The sequence below is a fragment of the Panthera pardus genome, unplaced genomic scaffold (assembly GCF_024362965.1).
Source record: "Panthera pardus isolate Hobbes unplaced genomic scaffold, ASM2436296v1 HiC_scaffold_16, whole genome shotgun sequence".
Lineage (NCBI taxonomy): Eukaryota > Metazoa > Chordata > Mammalia > Carnivora > Felidae > Panthera > Panthera pardus.
The window spans coordinates 66,078,918-66,097,814 of record NW_026526721.1 but is presented as its reverse complement, the minus strand read 5'-3'; the positions used below and the strand labels follow the sequence as shown (position 1 = coordinate 66,097,814).

At 38.4% G+C, this 18,897-nt stretch overlaps 1 protein-coding gene across 5 annotated transcripts in view; it reads right to left on the bottom strand.

Annotated features, from left to right (window-relative positions):
• Positions 1-9,476: 9,476 nt before the first annotated feature.
• Positions 9,477-18,897, bottom strand: part of GTF2E1 (general transcription factor IIE subunit 1) — a 36,105-nt gene continuing 26,684 nt past the window's right edge. For all 5 annotated transcript variants that reach the window (XM_019448494.2, XM_019448488.2, XM_019448491.2 and 2 more), the window contains exons 4-5: positions 16,207-16,445; positions 9,477-11,196 (exon numbers count right to left, since the gene is read on the bottom strand). In XM_019448494.2, the coding sequence (XP_019304039.1) occupies positions 10,769-11,196; positions 16,207-16,445 (667 nt within the window). In that variant the 3' untranslated portion in view covers positions 9,477-10,768. The remainder of the gene's footprint in view (positions 11,197-16,206; positions 16,446-18,897) is intronic.

Here is an 18,897-nt window from a genome sequence, read left to right as displayed (position 1 = left end):
AGGCTCCAGGCTCCGAGCCATCAGCCCAGAGCCCGACGCGGGGCTCGAACTCACGGACCGCGAGATCGTGACCTGGCTGAAGTCGGACGCTTAACCGACTGCGCCACCCAGGCGCCCCCTGCCTCCCGTTTTTAAAGCCGGTGGAATGGGGCTGATTAAAGCTGACTTCATACTGAGCAAATACTTGTGAAAAGCAATTTAGTTCTGGATCCATCCTCTGGATCTTAACAATTGCCCTCACCACCACCCCTGACTGGCATACTTCCAAGCATGTTCAACAGAAGGGCCTCACCTCATGCTTAACCGAATGAAGACATTGGCCCACATCTGACCTTGGACTTAAAGGCTTGATTATGTGAAAGAGAATAGGAGCATAGAGATCACAGTTCCAAGTGAGGGTTCTGGGGGGCCAGGATAAGTCCCTGTTTTGACTTAGTCTGAACTCCAGTGATGGATGTAAAGAGGAACTCAGAAGCAATTCCTCCAGGAAAGAAAATCCAGGACTCTTGAATTCTTACCTCATAGCCAGGCCAACTATTACTCTGTCCTCTGTAGCTGTTGCCAGGAAAGGGTTTCTGATATTCTGATATTAGAGTTCTGGTATTCTCTGCTGACTTTCACATCCAAAACAGACATCTGGGTTGTAAGCCCCTCTCTATTCCCCCAATGAGTGTCAGTAATTATCGCACACAGTTCTGGCAGATGTATTATTTTAAAAACAAATAGCATATAAACATAGAATTATCATATGACCCAGCAGTTTCACCCTAGGTATATACCCCCCAAATTGAAAATAGGCACTCAAATACTTGTATGCAAATATTGATGGCAGCATTATTCACAACAGCCAAAATATGGAAACAATCTAAATGCCCATCAACAGCTGAAAGGATAAACAAATTGTGGTATATACACATAATGGAATACCATTCAGCCACAGAGAGGAATGAAGTACTGATACATGCTGCAGGGATAAACCTTGAAAACGTTATGCTAAAGAAGTGAAATAAGCCAGACACAAAAGATCACATACTGTACGTACAATTCCATTTATACAAAATATCCACAGTAAGTAAATCCATAGACAGGAGATTGGTTGTTGCCAAGGGCTGGGAGGAGGGGGGAGAATGGGTCGCAACTGCTTAACGGGTACCGGGTTTTCTTTTGGTATGATGAAAATGTTTTGGAGCTAGGTAGAGATTGTGGTTGCACAATATGGTGAATGTACTAAATGTCAATGAACTGTACATTTTAAATGGCTAATTTTATGTTATGTGAATTTTACCACCATAAAGATATCCCATAAAAAAGGGAGGAGGGGATGCTGACTCGGGTGGCATATACATCATCCCCTTACTCTCTCCTTCATTCTTCCTGAAGGCGTAGGTGGATCAGCCATTATGTGGCCATGAAGCAACAAACATTTGCCAAGAATGGCAAAGCAGAAAGATAAAAGAAAGCTGGGTCTTTGATATCATGAAGGAAACTACGGTAACATCAATTTTATTATGAGACAAATAAAACCCCTAGTTGAAGGAATAGCACAAGCTTTGTTCTTACATATTTCTTCTTTAAAAAAATGACTGTAACACAGACTAAGTGAACAAATCCACACGTAAGCCTCAGGTTAGATTTATCTGGTCATGTACTCTTGGTTAGATGGTTTCACCAGTTGCTGGGAAAATGCCCTTTGCTATGCAGATCAGCACTCACCATCTGTAAACATTCCAAATGGGAAGATAATACAAAATAGCATCACAAACATTAGGTATACAAGTAACAACAGAAACTGAAAGTTAACTGTCTCTTACATAAAGGCCATAGTTTACTCCTGGCCTGAATAAACATAACTGTGTAGTCATTCAATACGTATTGATGATTACTTACTATGTGCCAGGCACTGAGTCAGAGATATGAACCAGAACACTACAGTGAGCAAGAAAGTCTCTGCCCTCATGGAGCTTACATTCTGGCAAGAAGGAGATACAGACAACACATAAGCAATTTTGCATACACTATATATATATATACATACATATATATATATATATATGTGTGTGTGTGTATATATAGATATATATATGTGTGTATATACATATATATATATAATAGAATGCATAGGGAGAAACATATTGGGCTTCCAACCCTCCTGGTTTAGGACTGGCTCTTAGCTCCTCCATCTCTGGCACGGCTTTGCAGGGTCCTCAGGCCATTCAATCTCCCAGGAGTCAGCAGCACGTTCAACACCACAGCCTTGGTCTCAGTTGTCAAAAACGTCTCAGTTCCTCACCACCACTGCTAACATCCCCACATTTCCTCCTACTTCAGGGAAAATCAAACTGAAAAAACCCTACCTCACCCCAACCAATCCTACCCTTAAAAGGGGATAAATTAAACTAGAAGCAAAATCCATTATTGTTCCCAAGAACAAAGAGCTTACAAACAAAACAAAGCCTACCTTTCTGGTAGAGGGCCAGGGAAGAAAGCAGCATGAGCACAATATTCAGGTCAAAAATTTGTATTTGAGGAAAAATGCAAATAATCACTAAGGACAACACATGTAACTCTAGCACCCAAAGAAAATGCCCTTGACCAGTGCTGTCCAATAGAAATACAATGCAAGCTACAAATGTGAGTCTTTTTTGTCATTTTAAATCTTCTGACAGCCCATAAAAGTAGAACAGGTGTGGGGCGACTGGATGGCTCAGTCACTTAAGCATCCGACTTCAACTCAGGCATGATCTAGCAATTCATGAGTTCAAGCCCTGCATTGGGCTCTGTGCTGACAGCTCAGAGCCTGGAGTCTGCTTCAGATTCTGTCTCCCTCTCTCTCTGCCTCTCCCCACCGCCCCCGCCACCCATCTCTCTCTCTCAAAAATAAATAAACATTTTTAAAAAAGTAAAACAGGTGCAATTAGTTTAATAGTACATTTTCTCTAACCCAACATATCTACAGTATTATCTTTTCAACACATTACCAATATAAACATTATTAATAAGGTATTTTACATTCTTTATTTCCATACTGAGTCTTCAAAATTTGTATATATTTTATATTTATAGCACATCTCAATTTGGACTACATACATTTCAAGTACTCAGTAGCCACATGTGGCTAGGGACCACCTTATCAGACAGTACAGCTCTAGAAAAAATACTCATTAAATTACCTTTTCCATGTACATTAAAGCTAATGTTCCCCAGAATTGAAGCCTCTAGACGTCTCAATGGCTGTGACCAAGAAGCTATATTTCAGCACCCTTCACTGTTAGTCCTGGAGACACAGCCCTAGGTACAATGAACCACAAGTGAACATAGTTAACTGATTAAGAGAATATATATACACATACATACACATATACACACACAATGCAATGCAAGCAGGAACAAAATGATCAGCCTTGGTGGGGAAAATGCTATGTTCGCTTTGTGCCAAGTCATCTGTCCATCCATCCATTCAACACTTACTGGGCCTACAATGTGCCAGAATTTTACATGCTAGTATCCTGCCTTCAGGGAATTTATAGTCTTTTAGGGGAGAAGTTGAGAGGCAGAATTAAATAAAAAATAAACAAGTTCATTTAAAATAGCAGTTTTGCTATGAAGAAAATAAAACAGGAAAATACCGTAAGTGGAAGGGAGGACTACTTTAGCTAATAGGGCAGAGGCTTCTCTGAGAAGGTGGCATTGAAGCTGAAAGTAAAGTAACGGGGACAAGAGTGGAGAAGAATGTTTCATATAGAGAAAACAGGGCAAAGAAGGTAGAAAGAAGTTTGGCATGTTTGCAAAACAGAGAGAATGTCAATGTGGTTAGAGAATAGTTAACAAGAAGAGTAGGAGATGTGGTCATAAACATAGCCAGGGGCCAGACCACTTAAGGCCTAAAGAAAAGGGTAAGGAGTTTGGATGTTATTCTAGGAAAAAATCAATAAAGCATTCTAAGGTGGGGGAAGGATCATCTGACTTACATTTTAAAAAGTCTGTGTATGGGGAATGGTCAAATCCCTGCATGTTTTGGGGGGTGGTTTAAGAGTGGAAGTGGGGAAACTAGTTGGCAGGCTGCTGCCCCAGACAAGGCAAGAGTTGACGTGGCATGGAGTAGGCTGGTAGGTGTAGAAGTAGTGAGAAGTCAGATTTAGAAGACACTTTCAATTTATCACCAATTCCAGTCAGCTCTACCTTCAAAATTAGATTATATAAATTAGGTTATATTTTGAATCTATAGGATGTGCTGATGAGTTACATGTGAGATGAAAAAAAGGAAGGATGGCTAACAAAGAGGATATAGTTAAGCATACAGTTGAAATGGTAGTGCCAGTTATGGAGATGGGGAGCCGAAACAGGAGCAAAGCCTGCCCCTCCTGGATTTCCAATCTTGGTAAACAGAACCACCACCCAATCAGAAACCTGAGTTTCATCCAAGTTTCTACTGCCTTATCCAATCACCAAATCTGTCCCCTCCTTTCCATCCCCACTGACTTGGACAGTTTGCTAGACCAAATTACTCACCAAAACTATTAAAATTGCCTTAATAATCTCCAGTTTTAAACTCCAACCTAATGTCAAACCTACAAATTGTTCCCTGCTTACAATTCTCCCACAATCTTTCTGAAGAGTAATTTGGCATTACCTATCAAAGTTTAAAATGAACATGCCCTTTGGTTGGCTCTCCTTTAGGATTCCATCCTACAGAAATACTTGAAAAATGAAAAGAATGAGGTTACTTTAATAGTGAAAAACTAGATACTACCTAAACGCCATTCAGTAAGGAAACTGTTACATAAACCATCATACAACTGTATTATAAAATTCTATCTAGTCCTTATTTTTAAAAATGAAGCAGATCTAAATATATTGACATGAAAAGATATCCAAGATACTTCAAAAGCAACTGGCAACATGTATGTGGTTGCATTTACTTAAAAAGCATTACAGTGAATTGGGGGGTATCGTGTGCATGTTGTTTCTAAAGGCCTAGAAAAGGTCTGGGATACACACATTAAACTATCGATAATGGTTATCTCAGGGTAGTGAGATGGGGATGGGCTTGGGGGGGGGGTTCTTTTTAAAAAACTATATATTTATTATTGGATGAGTTTTTAAATAATTAATGTATTTATATAACAACAACAAAACCGTACAACCATCCTGTGTGCCTTAACATGATTCAAGGCACTTTAGGACCTGGCACCAGCCTTCTTTTCAGACTAGTTTCTCAGACTTATTTACATTAGGTGGGCGATAATGTACTTTTGTGTGGTGGGAAATGTGGGTTGATTGTTGAAACTGGGTCGTGTACTAGGCCTATGTGCTTTGCAAATGGAAGAAGAAAGGCATCCTCTAGTACTCAGAAGGATGTGAAGCTCTTTCTTAACAGAAGTTAAGAGACTCGTTTCTTTCCTTCAGGGCACACCATAATTACTTCATTCCTTTAGCTCTTCAAAGGAAGAAATAAAATTTCATGACTCTTCTCAACCCATTTGGTTTTACATGGCTTAGGAGTACCTGTACTTATCTTGTTCAGTTTGCTGCTTTTATAATATTAAAAGCCAACAGAATAGACAGTAAATTTACCATAATACCAATTCCTTTCTGAAAAATCTTCATTTCCCCAAGAAATTTTTAGGTATTTAAAGAAAAACAAAGTGATAGTAGCCCAGCTAGAGATCTACTAGAGATAACACACGTGAAATAGCTTTGGTGGAAACGAAATGCTAAATAAATAGAAGGTGGAATAGGCCCAATTTCTAAATTCTAAAGATTTTCATATTTTGTTTTTTGATTTCCACTTCTTAATTACTTATTTTAAGCTCAGGAATAAAGAAAACAAAAAGGTACATATTTAAGTCTTTCTCTTGTCCTGGCTGGGAATCTAGCCATAGAACCAACTGGTACAAGACAGAATGAACTGCTCTTCCCAATCTTGTTCCATTCAGTGTCCAATTCTCTCAAAACAATACCAAAAATTGTTATGAAACATTCAATTATTTCCCCCTCAGTCATTCAGATGATTAGAAGTGAAGTACCAAAGAGAAACCTAGTTACTAATGTTTAGGATGAAGTTGGCTATATTTTAAATACTAAACCTGCCAACTACACCAGTCCCTCATTTGGTATCTCCTTCACCTGGTTTGAATTGCTGTTGCTCATCAGAAGGCTTTTTGGTTTTTGTTATTAGGCCTCATTTAAAAATCTATTACCTACCACTTACCTCCATAAGATATCAGAGCAGAAAGGAATCACTGTGATTCTAGCATAATCCTCTCATTATTGACAGCTGAGAAACTGGCCCAGAAAGACTGCCTCAGGTAACAATGTCACTATGTGTCTGTTTAATTGGAGCTGAGACTAGAACCTACTCTTCTGAGTTCCAGGCAAGCCAAATTGGATTGATTTATTATTTAAAAAAATTTTTTTAGTTTATTTTTCTATTTTGAGAGAGACAGAGACAGCACAATTGGGGGAGGGGCAGAGAGAGGGGAGACAGAATCCCAAGCAGGCTCCACACTCTCAGCGCAGAGCCCAATGAGGGGCTCAAACTCACCAAATCATGAGATCGTGACCTGAGCCAAAATCGAAAGTTGGCTGCTTAACTGACTGAGCCTCCCAGGCACCCCTGGAAAAAATTTTTAGATAATTTAAACTTAATACTCCTTAAGTATTAGCAATATTCCATAAGTACTATTTGGGGAAAGCAGGCAAGTAAATAAGAAAAAGGCTTCAGGGGCGCCTGGGTGGCTCAGTCGGTTGAGTGTCCGACTTCAGATCGGGTCATGACCTCGTGGTCCCTGAGTTCAAACCCCACGTCGGGCTCTGTGCTGACAGCTCAGAGTCTGGAGCCTGCTTCAGATTCTGTGTCTCCCTCTCTCTCTGCCCTTCCCCTGCTCATGTTCTGTCTCTAGAAAGAAAGAAAGAAAGAAAGAGGCTTCAACTTCAAGGGCAGACAGAATTAAAGCAGTTTTCTACCAGATATAAGGTAATGGATCATCTGAAGGCCAAGATTGTTATTCATCATGTTATTCATTTGACTTTTGGCAAAGTATAATGAATAATATTTTTTAGTGTAGTGGAAAAAGAAAAATGTTCCTTTTAGAGCCAATTAACCTCTTATGCTGACACTTAGCAATGGGAAGATGGCCCATTGGTTAGGGAACCATCTTGGATAGGCCACTTTGGATATAAGAGCTTTCAAGGCACTACTTGAAATAGGAATAAAACAAGTAAGTTATTTTCTCTAATACATTTATAACTTTCCAAGACCTTTGGAAAAAAAGGTGTGATGAAGAGAGGGAAACAGGAAGCTGAAATTTCAGCAAGATTTGAAGGCAGGACTTGGGATGAGACAGGTAAGGATGGCAAAAACTCTTTAAGAACAAGGATATATATGATCTACTCTTATATTTGACACTGCAGTGCTGAGATAAAACGCCCTCTCATTGCCCAGCTCCTTCCCACTACTGTAAAAACTTCAGTGAGTATCTGCTACATAGACTTGTGTTGCTGGCACTGTGGGAGTTGGTATAGGTGGTGTGGAGGAGATGTGGAGAAGCCAGGAAAGCAGGGAGGCAGAAAAGGAGAATATAAACCACACTAGCCCCCTCCACAACTCTCCCCACCAGAAAAAGAGAAACGATATTGTAAGTAGTATCCCATAATATTACAATAAAAGTGTTCTTTATTTAAATCTTAATGGACAGTGAAAGGTTGGGACACCTGTGCAGCTGATACTAGAGTTATAATAACTCACTCAGAGACGATGAGTTCCTGGCCAATCCTTATTACAGGCTGTTGAGTGTAACAATTCCAGCCATCCTTAGGTCAACAGACACTGACTACATCTATCAACCAACTTTGCTGGTGAGCCTGCCCTTACTACAGCTTCAGAGGCTGATAATTGGCAGGGTTCCCATGTTTGGTCATGCTGTCACTGACTGGCTTTTCTCACCAGATTATTGCGCAATTCAACACACATAAATCTGTCCAATGAAATAATATCAAACTCTATCGAATCCCTGTGTATATTATAGAAATAGGGGGTAATGTCCAAAATGTTACACATTAAATTATATTTTCCTATTAATTTTGGGCATAAAATCAGAGATATTTCTCTAAGGAAATGATAAACCCAGGATTTTAAAAAAGTAAGTCACACCTAAAAATCCTAGTCTAACATAAAGTTTGCTTTTGCCATTCTATTTCTTTAATTCTACTGCATATTTTCTACAAGAGCTTCTTTAAATGTCCACTTGATTCTTTTTACAAAATGGGAATATCTTTTCCACTATAACCCATTAAGACCACAGTAACTATCATCGCTTATTATATGTATCTTTGAATACAAATATCTACCTCAAAGGTTTGTTATAAAGGATTAAATGAGTTAACAGATGTAAAGCACATAGTAAGTATTATATGTTAGATACTTTCTTCTTTACACATACACATGTAGAAAACCAGAATCCTTCTATACTTAACACATAATGAATATCTTTGCCTATCAATACATTCTCTTTAATGGCTACAGAACTTCATGAAAAAATGATTTAATTCCTGATCGATGCATATTTAATATATTTATGTATCTATATTTTATTTCAAACACTGCTGCACTAGATACTTATTCATACTTGTGTCTTCACTTGTGACATTCTTCTGTAACACAAATTACACACACACACACACGCGCGCGCGCGCACACGCACACACACACACACACACACAGAATTAGGCCTTGAGTTATGCTTAAAGATACAGCATAGATACAGCAGAGGAGGAAATAAAGTCTGAAGACTGAGAAAGAATAGCCAATGAACTAAGGAGATCCAAGACAGCATAACGGCTAGGATGTGAAAATGTTTCAAGGAGAAAAGATGGATTACTGAGAAATAAAGGGCTGTTACACTGGACAAAGCCATTTCAGTGTAGTATAGGGAAAAACACAGACTGTAAGAAGGAGAGGAAAGAAATATGCAACTAGTCTATGATTCTTTAAGAGGCTGGTAGATAACAGGAAAGAAAAACTAGAACAGTAGCTCTCAAAAGTAGAACATGCAAGTTAGATTCAAGAAAAAATAGCAAGAAACAATCATTCATTGAAATAAAGAGCTGACAGTTCACTTACAACTATGTTTTAAAACATCTGATTAGGGGCACCTGGCTGGCTCAGTCGGAAGAGTGTGTGGGTCTTGATCTTGGGGTCTGCGAGTTCAAGCCCTATGTTGGGTATAGAAATTACTTAAATAAAAATAAGTAAGTAAATAAATAACCTGATTAATATTTTACTTAAATGAACTTATTCCTAGAACTATGAAAGTTTAAAAACAATGTTTAAAAGAATAAGAATAGGACCATATATACAAGATACATACATAAAAGTCATTCATAAGGCAGCTTATTGCCAGAAAAAACTTAGACCACATACAACTGTATCTGTTATTTGAAAGAGAACTATTAAGAGAAAAAAGTCTGAAACACTGTTTTAATGGGAAGAGTATTCATTTTAATTATGCTCCAAGATGTTACAGAGCTAGAAATTAACAAATTTTGGTCGGTATAAAATAGATTTATTGTCAATATTCAATCATTAATACAACCCAAGTAAATGAAACATCACTTCATAGAAGGCTCAGATACTCTAAAATCTATCTTCACACGTGTACTATAATATGATAAATACTTAAAAATTATAATGCAAGGAAAAATATTACAAAAAAAATACAATTGCTATAGACCCTTGCATGAATATTCTTTATTTTTAAAGTTCTGCCTTAGGGAATAATACCATGCTATACATCAGAACCAAAAGTAAGCTACATTCCTTGAGGTTACAATGTTCAATGATGCACTAGATGCATTCTAAAACACCATGTCGGACAAGAATCAAAAGAGAGACAAAGAAGGCCTTCAATGATGTTGAGAAAGGAAAAAAAAGAGAGGAGTAATAATTTTTATATGCTGATTTCTGCTGGAATGGCCTCATTCAACAATTTATACCACTGTAGAAGATAGGAAAAAGAAGGGAACCAGTCTCAGCTTTCCATAAAGGATGTCCAAATCAGCACAAATTCAGGCAATTCTAAAAGGCACTGTTCCCAATGCTCTCCACTCTCCAACCCTGTACAGGAACTCGTCCTACATCCATGTTTTTTTTCCTAATTTCACAAGGGCTTACCAAGTATACATTCTGTTTTCTATCATCCAACAGCCAAACCAAAAGGCATGAAGCAAAACAACACACTATCAGTCAAGTCAGCTCGAAAGACACAAATTTTCATCGGAGTCTTATATATTGACTCCAATCCTCAACTGTGTGGCAATAAGACGTTTTAAGATTTTTTTTTTTCTGTCACTCATCATTGATTCGCCTGTTGCCAAACTTCTTGGCAGCAATACCAGGAACTGTTGGGAATCCTTGGTGAGAACAAAACGGAGGTGATCAGTGAATTCGTATAACCTGTCATAGTGGGCTTCTACAGGCAGACAGGAAGACTGCCTGCATTCATTTCAGAAGGGGAGAAAAATGGGGCAAAGATTAGGTAAATTTGAAATACAGCAAGGTATTAATACTGTAGTAATAACAGGGAAGGAAATGCTTATAGCCAACCTACCTTTGGGGAAGCTTCTGGCATAAAAATCAAACTTTCTCTCCCATTATTCTTGAGCTCTTTACTTCAAGAAAGGCAGAACACCACTTAAACACTTTTCTTCAAAGGTAGGGAATTTCTTTTTGAAATTAGCATTGGAGAAAGGAAGAAAAGATAGGGAAAGCTCACTCAAAGAGGTCCTCAAACATGCGCTGTCCCATTGCTATGTATGCTTCCTTCTCCTCTGGTGTCATCTGGGCCACTAGCTCTGGCCGCTGGCTCACTTCACTGTAGGAGAATGGTCGGCCAGCCACCATAACAACGGGGTCATCTGCTACTTCCTCAAACTCATCGTCCTCCTCGTCGTCCTCGTCCCGATGATGCACTGCCACAGCTGCTGGTCGAGGTGGGGAGTCATCGTCTGACTCACTGGTCTCACTCTCCGAGTCACTGCCATTGGCAGCAGTGACAGGAGCAGCCGCCCCCACTGAGCCTGCTGTGGCAGAGGGGGTCTTCTTCTCATGAATGAGCAGTGCTCGCATGACCTCCTCGTTATCATCTGGCCCTGCACGGCCCTCCTCACGCTCCTGAAACGCATCTATATCTATGCCACCTGGAAGGAAAAACCCAGAAAATCAATATCCTTAAATATACAAGGCATTCCTTTATAACGAATAAAATACGTAATATTTTAATATTTAAATACATTATTATAAAGTAACACAGACTTCACTGGTTCCAGTTTTTGAACAACTGTCCATAAGAGATTCAAAATGTTTCTCACAAACTGGAATTTAAGTAGCATGGTTTAAGTGCATGGGTTCTAAGAGTAACACAGTCTGGATTCGAATCCTCATTCTTTTACATGCAAGCTACACTGCTTTGGGCAAGTTTTTAGTCTCTGAACTTTGGTACCTTGTCCTGTAAAATGGAGTGATAAAAACATCTATCTTACAGGGCTTTGGATAAGAACAAATGTAATTATGTCTATGAAGGAACAAGCACAGTAGCTGGCAAAATAGGAAATCACAAACGTGGCTTCTCATCTTGCTTGGAAAGTAAAAGCCAAAAGCTTTACAATGGTCTTTAAAGTCCTACGTTATCTGGAACGCCTCCTGCTCACTTACTTACCTTTTCTCTTTCCCTTTGCTCATTCCACTCCTGCCATAGTAGCCCCCATGCTATTCCCTGCACATACCACACTCACTCCTACCTTAGGGCCTTTGTACTGCCTGTTTCCTCTACCTGGGATATTTTTCCTCTATGTATCTACATAGCTGAATCTTTCATATCTTTTATGTTTTCATTCAAATATTGCCTTCTGTTAATTCACCCCATCCTATACTCCCAATGCTTTCTTCTTTTCCCCATAGCACTTATTTTCCAACATAATAATTTATGTCTATTGTCTTTGTCACCTCCTTTCCCAGGATGTAGGTTCTCCACAAGCAGATATTTACTTTTTTTATTCAATGATATATTCCATGCACCCAGAATAGGGCCTATCACTTCTTAGGCACTGAATTAATATTTGATGAATTGGTGAATAAATGCAGCTTTATTTTTCTGAAACAAACTAAGGTACTTTGAACTCTTTATAAAAAGGAATCTAGTCTTAGGAACAAAGCTTCTCTCACCACATACCTATCACTTTGTGTACACATCATGAAAAGTTACACATAAAAAAATTAAAGAAAAACATTTGTATTCTGTATTCTGAATACCAAATATACTACCATTTAAAAAATATAAAAGAATTAGGGACACCTAGGTGGCTCAGTTGGTTGGGTGTCCAACTCTTGATTTTGGCTAAGGTTGTGATCTCATGGTTCATGGAATTGAACCCCACATTGCAGAGCCCACTTGGGAATTTATCTCTCTCTCTGCCCCTTCCCCTGTTTGTGGGTGCACTCTCTCAAAATAAATAAATAAACATTAAAAAAATTGGGGCGCCTGGGTGGCTCAATTGGTTAAGTGTCCGATTTCAGCTCTGGTCGTGATCTCACGGTTCACGGGTTCGAGCCCCACATCGGGCTCTGTGCTAACAGCTCAGAGACTAGAGCCTGCTTCAGATTCTGTGTCTCCCTCTCTCTGCCCTTCCCCTGCTCACGCTCTGTCTCTCTCTCTCAAAAATAAAATAAACATTAAAAAAGTTTTTTTAAATAATAAAACATAAAAGGATTAAAAATATTCTTTGGAACCTAACTCTCTGATTCAAATCTTGACTCTAACAGTTATTAGCTGTATGATTTTGGCCAAGTTACTTCATCTCTCTCTGCTTCAATTTTCTCAAGTATAGAGAGGAAAAAAATAATAGTATATCGTCACTGGATAATTGTGGGGATTAAGTGAATATCTTAATATCTGTGAAGCGCTTAGAATAAACTTGGCACTTGGATTAGTGTTATCTATCATCATCATCAACAACAAAAAGCCCAGAAATGGGGCACCTGGGTGGCTCAGTCAGTTAAATGTCTGACTTGGCCTCAGGTCATGATCTCATATTCACGAGTTTGAGCCCCTCATTGGGCTCCACACTGACAATGTGGAGCCTGCTTGGGATTCTCTGTCTCCCTTTCTGCCCCTCCCCCAACTGTGTATACATGTATGCTCTCTCTCTGTCAAAACAAATAAATAAACTTAAAAAAAAAAAAAACAAAAAACCCAGAAATGACCAACTCCGGCCATGAATGAAGTGAAAGCATCTTCTCATTAACACACTAGGATGGATTAGTGTAACCCTGGACAATTTAGAAAGTGTAGAACTCCTGAGAGAAGAGAATAGGCAACTAAGAGACAGAAAGGGAAACAGGAACTGAGAAGTTAAAAGTTCAAGTTAGAGAAAGTTCAAGAAAAGTTCAAGAAGTTCCAAGTTAGAGAAAATAGGCTTCTAGTATCATGGATGTAAAAATGAGAATTAAAGTCAAACTTCACTACTTTAAAACACTGCCGAAGGCTGAGGCTCCCCCCCGCCCGCAGAGTCCTTACTGCCAATGCAGTATTTCGATAGGAAAAAAAAGACAAGGAATTGTCTCTAAAGCAATCATTGCTTTGATAAGAATTTTCCAATAAGCTTAATATTATTACCAACATAGGATTTTGATTAATGTTTAAAGTAAATATAAAATTAGGGGCAAAGCAATTTAGTTTCATAAACTAAATAGTCACATCTAAAAGATTTATGACAAGGGTCTTGAGAGGTTTGGGGGGAAAAAGGAACCATTCTGTTACAGATGAAGACAGAAAGAAAATAAGGATAAATGAGCAAATTTCTGGATGGTAAAGTAGAAACACTAGTTCCAAGCACAGTCTTATTTAATAGAGTTATAAATTACAAAGAAGATGTATATAACAGGAAATTGTCAAGTTCACTGATGATGCTAAGCAATTCTGGATGCTTAAAGGCCAAACTAGTGGCAAAAAAAACATACATAAGAGGAGCTGAAAGTTGTATAAATGGCAGAAAACTGGCGGATTTCTTTTTATACCGGCAAGTGTAAAAAATCTGCCCACAAAAAAATAATCTAAAAGATATTGAAAGACCTGGTCCAAGCTATCTGATACAGGGCAAGGGAGGGTCTTGAAAAATCCCTGCACATGTTTCTGAAGTTGTTGGTCTTAATATGCTTCTAGACACAGAGCAACAAGCATCAGGTAAAAATCAGGATACTGGAAGTAAAACTCAAATCATTAATGATGAATCCATGCATGGACAACATATTTTGTTCTGGTCGCTGGATATTAAGTATATTATGGTTGGAAAAGGCCCAGAAAAAGACAATTAAAATAAAACAAAAAATGTAGATGAAGGTGGAATGGGGGAAGAGGACTATTTATAAGGAAAGCAGCTTTCAGTATACTAATGAGCACCTGATAGAATCTATAAAATTCTGAAATATATTAAAATGACTTGAAATCCGAGGAAAATTAAGTGTTGGACAAGGGGCGCCTGGGTGGCTCAGTCAGTTAAGTATCCGACTTCAGCTCTGGTCATGAGCTCACAGTTCATGAGTTTAAGTCCCCCACAGGGCTCTGTGCTGACAGCTAAGAGTCTGAAGCCTGCTTCAGATTCTGTGTCTCCCTCTCTCTCTCTCTGCCCATCCCCTGCTCACACTTGGTCTCTCTCTCTCTCTCTCTCTCTCTCTCTCTAAGATAAAATAAACACTTTAAAAAAAGTGTTGGACAAAGAAGACTCACTTCACACTCACTAGACAGAGCCTATTCTGTCATAAAACTTAAAGAAGACAAATTTAGACATCTTAGTATCCTATTTTATATAGGAAGAAATATTGACAAGTCTGAATTGGGTAAACTATGACTTTTTAAAGGCCTTATAATTCAAATTCTATCATTTTAGGAACTGAACACATCGAATGTTAAGCTTATGAGACTTATTTTATTCAATTTTGTTTCTAAGTTCAAAGAAAAGGTTTGGTAGCTTTAAGAACAGGCAGGAGGCCAAGTTGGAGAAAACGAGACTCCTCAGTAGTTCACAGCCTCACTCCTATATAATCTAAAACAATTTGAATCAAAATAACTGAACACCAGAGCCAAGCTAATCAGCAGGAAGGAGCTAGAGAGTGCCCTATGGTTCCCAAGGAAAACTTTTTTTCCAACTAGAATTCAAACACCAAAGAGAATCACAGTAGAGGTATTAGCTGATTTTACCATCACCACCCAACTCCACACTACTTTTTTAATTATTTGCATACACAGTTTGCTATAATTAGTAAAGAAATGTAAATCATAAAGGGAAGAGGTTAGAGAAATACCAAAACACAAGAGGTTTTCAGTTACTGATAATTCTTTACCATTACAGAACAATACTCAGATGATATGTTAGAAATGATGCATAACCTGGGAATAGAATCACATAGATTCTAATGCTGATGAAACATAACCAGAGATACAGACTCCTTTTCATCTCTGCTTCCCAGTTTCTGAGTAATCTTTGTCCAGTCTGAGTCTTGTATTTTCTATATACTCCCAAACATCACCACCCAAAGTCTTTGAATCCTTAAAGTTTTAAAAAGTAAAATGCTGTAGTTTTCAAACTGCTGGTTATTATGTAATTTTCAACCCTTTATGGATCACTGAGATTTCTAAAATCTAATATGGAGCTCTGTCAATCTTCTTGGATGGTAAGAATCCATAATCCTTTACTCAGGTAGCTTCTTTTTATATATTTCAGGTAGCACAAACTCCTTAATGTTCATGAGGAGACAACATACAAGAGTCTGGACTAGTGTATAGTTTTGGCTCCCAATTCAGAGAAATAAAAATGCAGAAGTTAGGGCAACAAAAGAATAAAGAAGAGGTGAATTTGTCCACTTTGAACATAATAGCACTTTTCCACAAAATTAAGACAATGAAATGGTAATTTCTTAAATCTGAAAATGGAGATTTAAAAAGGGTCTACTTATCATTTCAACTAAGTTGAAGGGTAATACAAATATATATTTGTTGGTTTTAATGCTTATTGCTGAATTTCTTACTTCCTGCTATAATGCACGTTTTATAAAACAAACATAACGAATTACCAATAAACCTAAGAACTGCCCACTAAGTCAAGTTCATTTTCTACTGAACCCAAGATATTCATTTTACTGACTTCTACTCTTACCTTCCTTCATCTCTTCAGAATTATATGCTCCTTGGACAGTGCTCTCTCTCAACCAAATGGGTCTCTCTTTGGCAGATTTGCCCTCTAGTGAGGCTCGATGATCTTCTTGGTCATCCATGTTAATGACAACATTCTGAGTGTATAAGTCCTCATAGGAGGGACCTTTGGTGGTCCATGCTTCCCGGTGGTGCCCACCTGCCAGGCCAGCAGCTCCAGCAGTGGTTGCTGCACGGTCCTTGCTATAAAAAAGATTAGAAGAGGGCAGAAAGAAGAAAAAGTAAAGTTTTGGTGTTGGAAAACAAGTGCAGTTGCGGGGGGGAGGTGGGGTGGTTACTGAAGAATTACAAATAAATTCTATCTAGCAATCATGCACACATGCTTAAACAATTCTGAGAAAACTCTTATAACTCAGTGTATCATATTTGTATTTAACTTCCTCAAACACTAGATCATCTGATATATATACAAATTAATAAGGTTTCATAATTTAAGATATCTCAGTAAATCTACTTAAGGAGAAGAGACAATAATAAAGGTGACATAAGACACTAGTCTGGCAAAAATCCGTTATACCTTTCATGAGTAATTTGTTTAAAAACAAAAAAAAAACCCAAACAAACAAAACATGTTACATTTTTAAAACACTCTCTCACCTGAACCAAGAATGATTCAAAGTGGTTCTGTGTGTTTTTCCTCTTTTTGTGCCGAGAAGCTAGCAAAGTATTCTACAAAACCAGCCTCAACTTAGAATTAATGTTCCCCTCTTGCTATTCACCAAATAAGGCATATCATTATGCACAATTAACCTCTTTTCTACTGAGTTGTATCTTTCCATTTCTGTACCTATGCTGACTCTCGTATCCATCCCCAACCATTATTTCTACCCTGCAGTAACCATGACCTATTTCTCAGTCTATTTTGTTTTGCTTTTTACCTCTGCCACCCATGATCTTCTTAGCCTGTTCCAGGCCTGATCATTCCTTATCTTTCTCTAGTCACTTATGTTATCTCCTATTAGTTAAGTTTTCAGTCTTTCTGCTATTCCCTGTTTTATCTGCTTGTTTCACTTTCAGTCCATTCCACATTCTTTTGAATGTACTTGATTGTGTGTCTAGGCTTATGCCTGGTCTTTCTCTGCCTGCTACTGATACTTTTTCTGCATCAGCTTCTATGCATAGATCTCCCTCCATCTCTGTTTAGAAAGCTATGTTTTATCCCTATGAACTATCTTCATGTTTCATGAACTACCTGCTTATTTAGTGCCTGCTCTGTATCTTTTCTGACACCTTTTGCTGTATTCCCTCAAGTATCTATTGACTGATTCTTGTAGCCCATTTTTCCTTTACTTCTCTTCCATTTTCCTCTGAATCTCTTCCATGGATCCTAGACTGTGTGGAGCCCTGTCTCATCTCAGCCTAATGAACACTTCTTCATTGGCTTTATGTCCTGTATTTCTCTCTCTCAGAAATCATTCACTATTTTCCCTTCTCTTTGGTCCTACATCATTTCTGCTTACTACATTGCTCTTCTTCCTGGGCCCGCTAACATCTACTTGAGTTTTTTGTTTGTTTTGTTTTGTTTTGTTTTGTTTTGTTTTGTTTTTACTACATGCTTATGCGAGATTTCTGTGATGTAGATCTCCATCCATGTATCTGCTTGGCCCATTACATCTCAACCTAGGAACACTGTGTCTAATCACCCTCTGGAGGTAATCATGGGCTTATTCTATCCCTCCTGTTCTCCCTCTGGATATTTACAAGCTTACTGCCACTTTTGCTATCAAAAAAATGTGCTCTTTCCAGTTGTCCAAACCATGCTGATCCGTGCCTCTGGCTGTGCCATTCTGTCTCACAGACTTTGTCCCAGTTATCTGCTCTTCCACTCTGACTCTGGGCCTACTAGGCATCTCTCTGTACCCAATCCGTCTATTTGCACCTTGTAGTTTAAATGTCTTGTTATGGTTGCAATTAACTGGTTTCTTCCTACCTTTTCTTTCTTACTGCATTCATCTAATGTTACTTTTTGCACTCTTTACTATGTATGTCTCAATTTAATCCATATCTGTTCCTAGTCACTGTCATAGCTATCTCCTTCCTGGTTCCATGTTGTCTTCTAAAAGGCTATGTCACTGCCTTCGCTATAATCTGACTCTGCTTGCTCTGGTATATAAGTTGCTTTTTGAATTTTGGTCTCCCTTGTGCATATACTTTCCTTTCTCATCTCTTCTCTCTTCTCTCTTCTCTGAATACAATGATCTTCATTTATATGTTTCTGTGCTCCCTCTATATTCTGACCCTCTCCTTTCTCACTTAGTTTCCTGGACTCCTTTTAATGTCTCTTCTGTCCTTAGCCAAAATCCTTATTTTGCTGTACTTTGCCGGTCTGTCCCAAACGTGCCTCCCTGAGGTAGCCTTATGCCTTTTCTGTCTCCACCCACTCAGTTTTTCTCTAGCTCTGGTCTGGCCAACTATATCCCTGCCCTTATCTGTCTCTTTCATCCAGACTCTTAGATGATTTACTCTTTCTGAAGCTATTGTTTCTCGCTATAAAATCTAGAATACATAGTATTCATCTATGCTCTATCTTTAGCATTAAGTCTGAAACCTATCTTCTGAAGGTCAACAAGTATTCAGTACTTGAGTAGAGAAGAACAAGAAGAGTGAAGGAAAAGAAGAGGACATTTAAAACAAA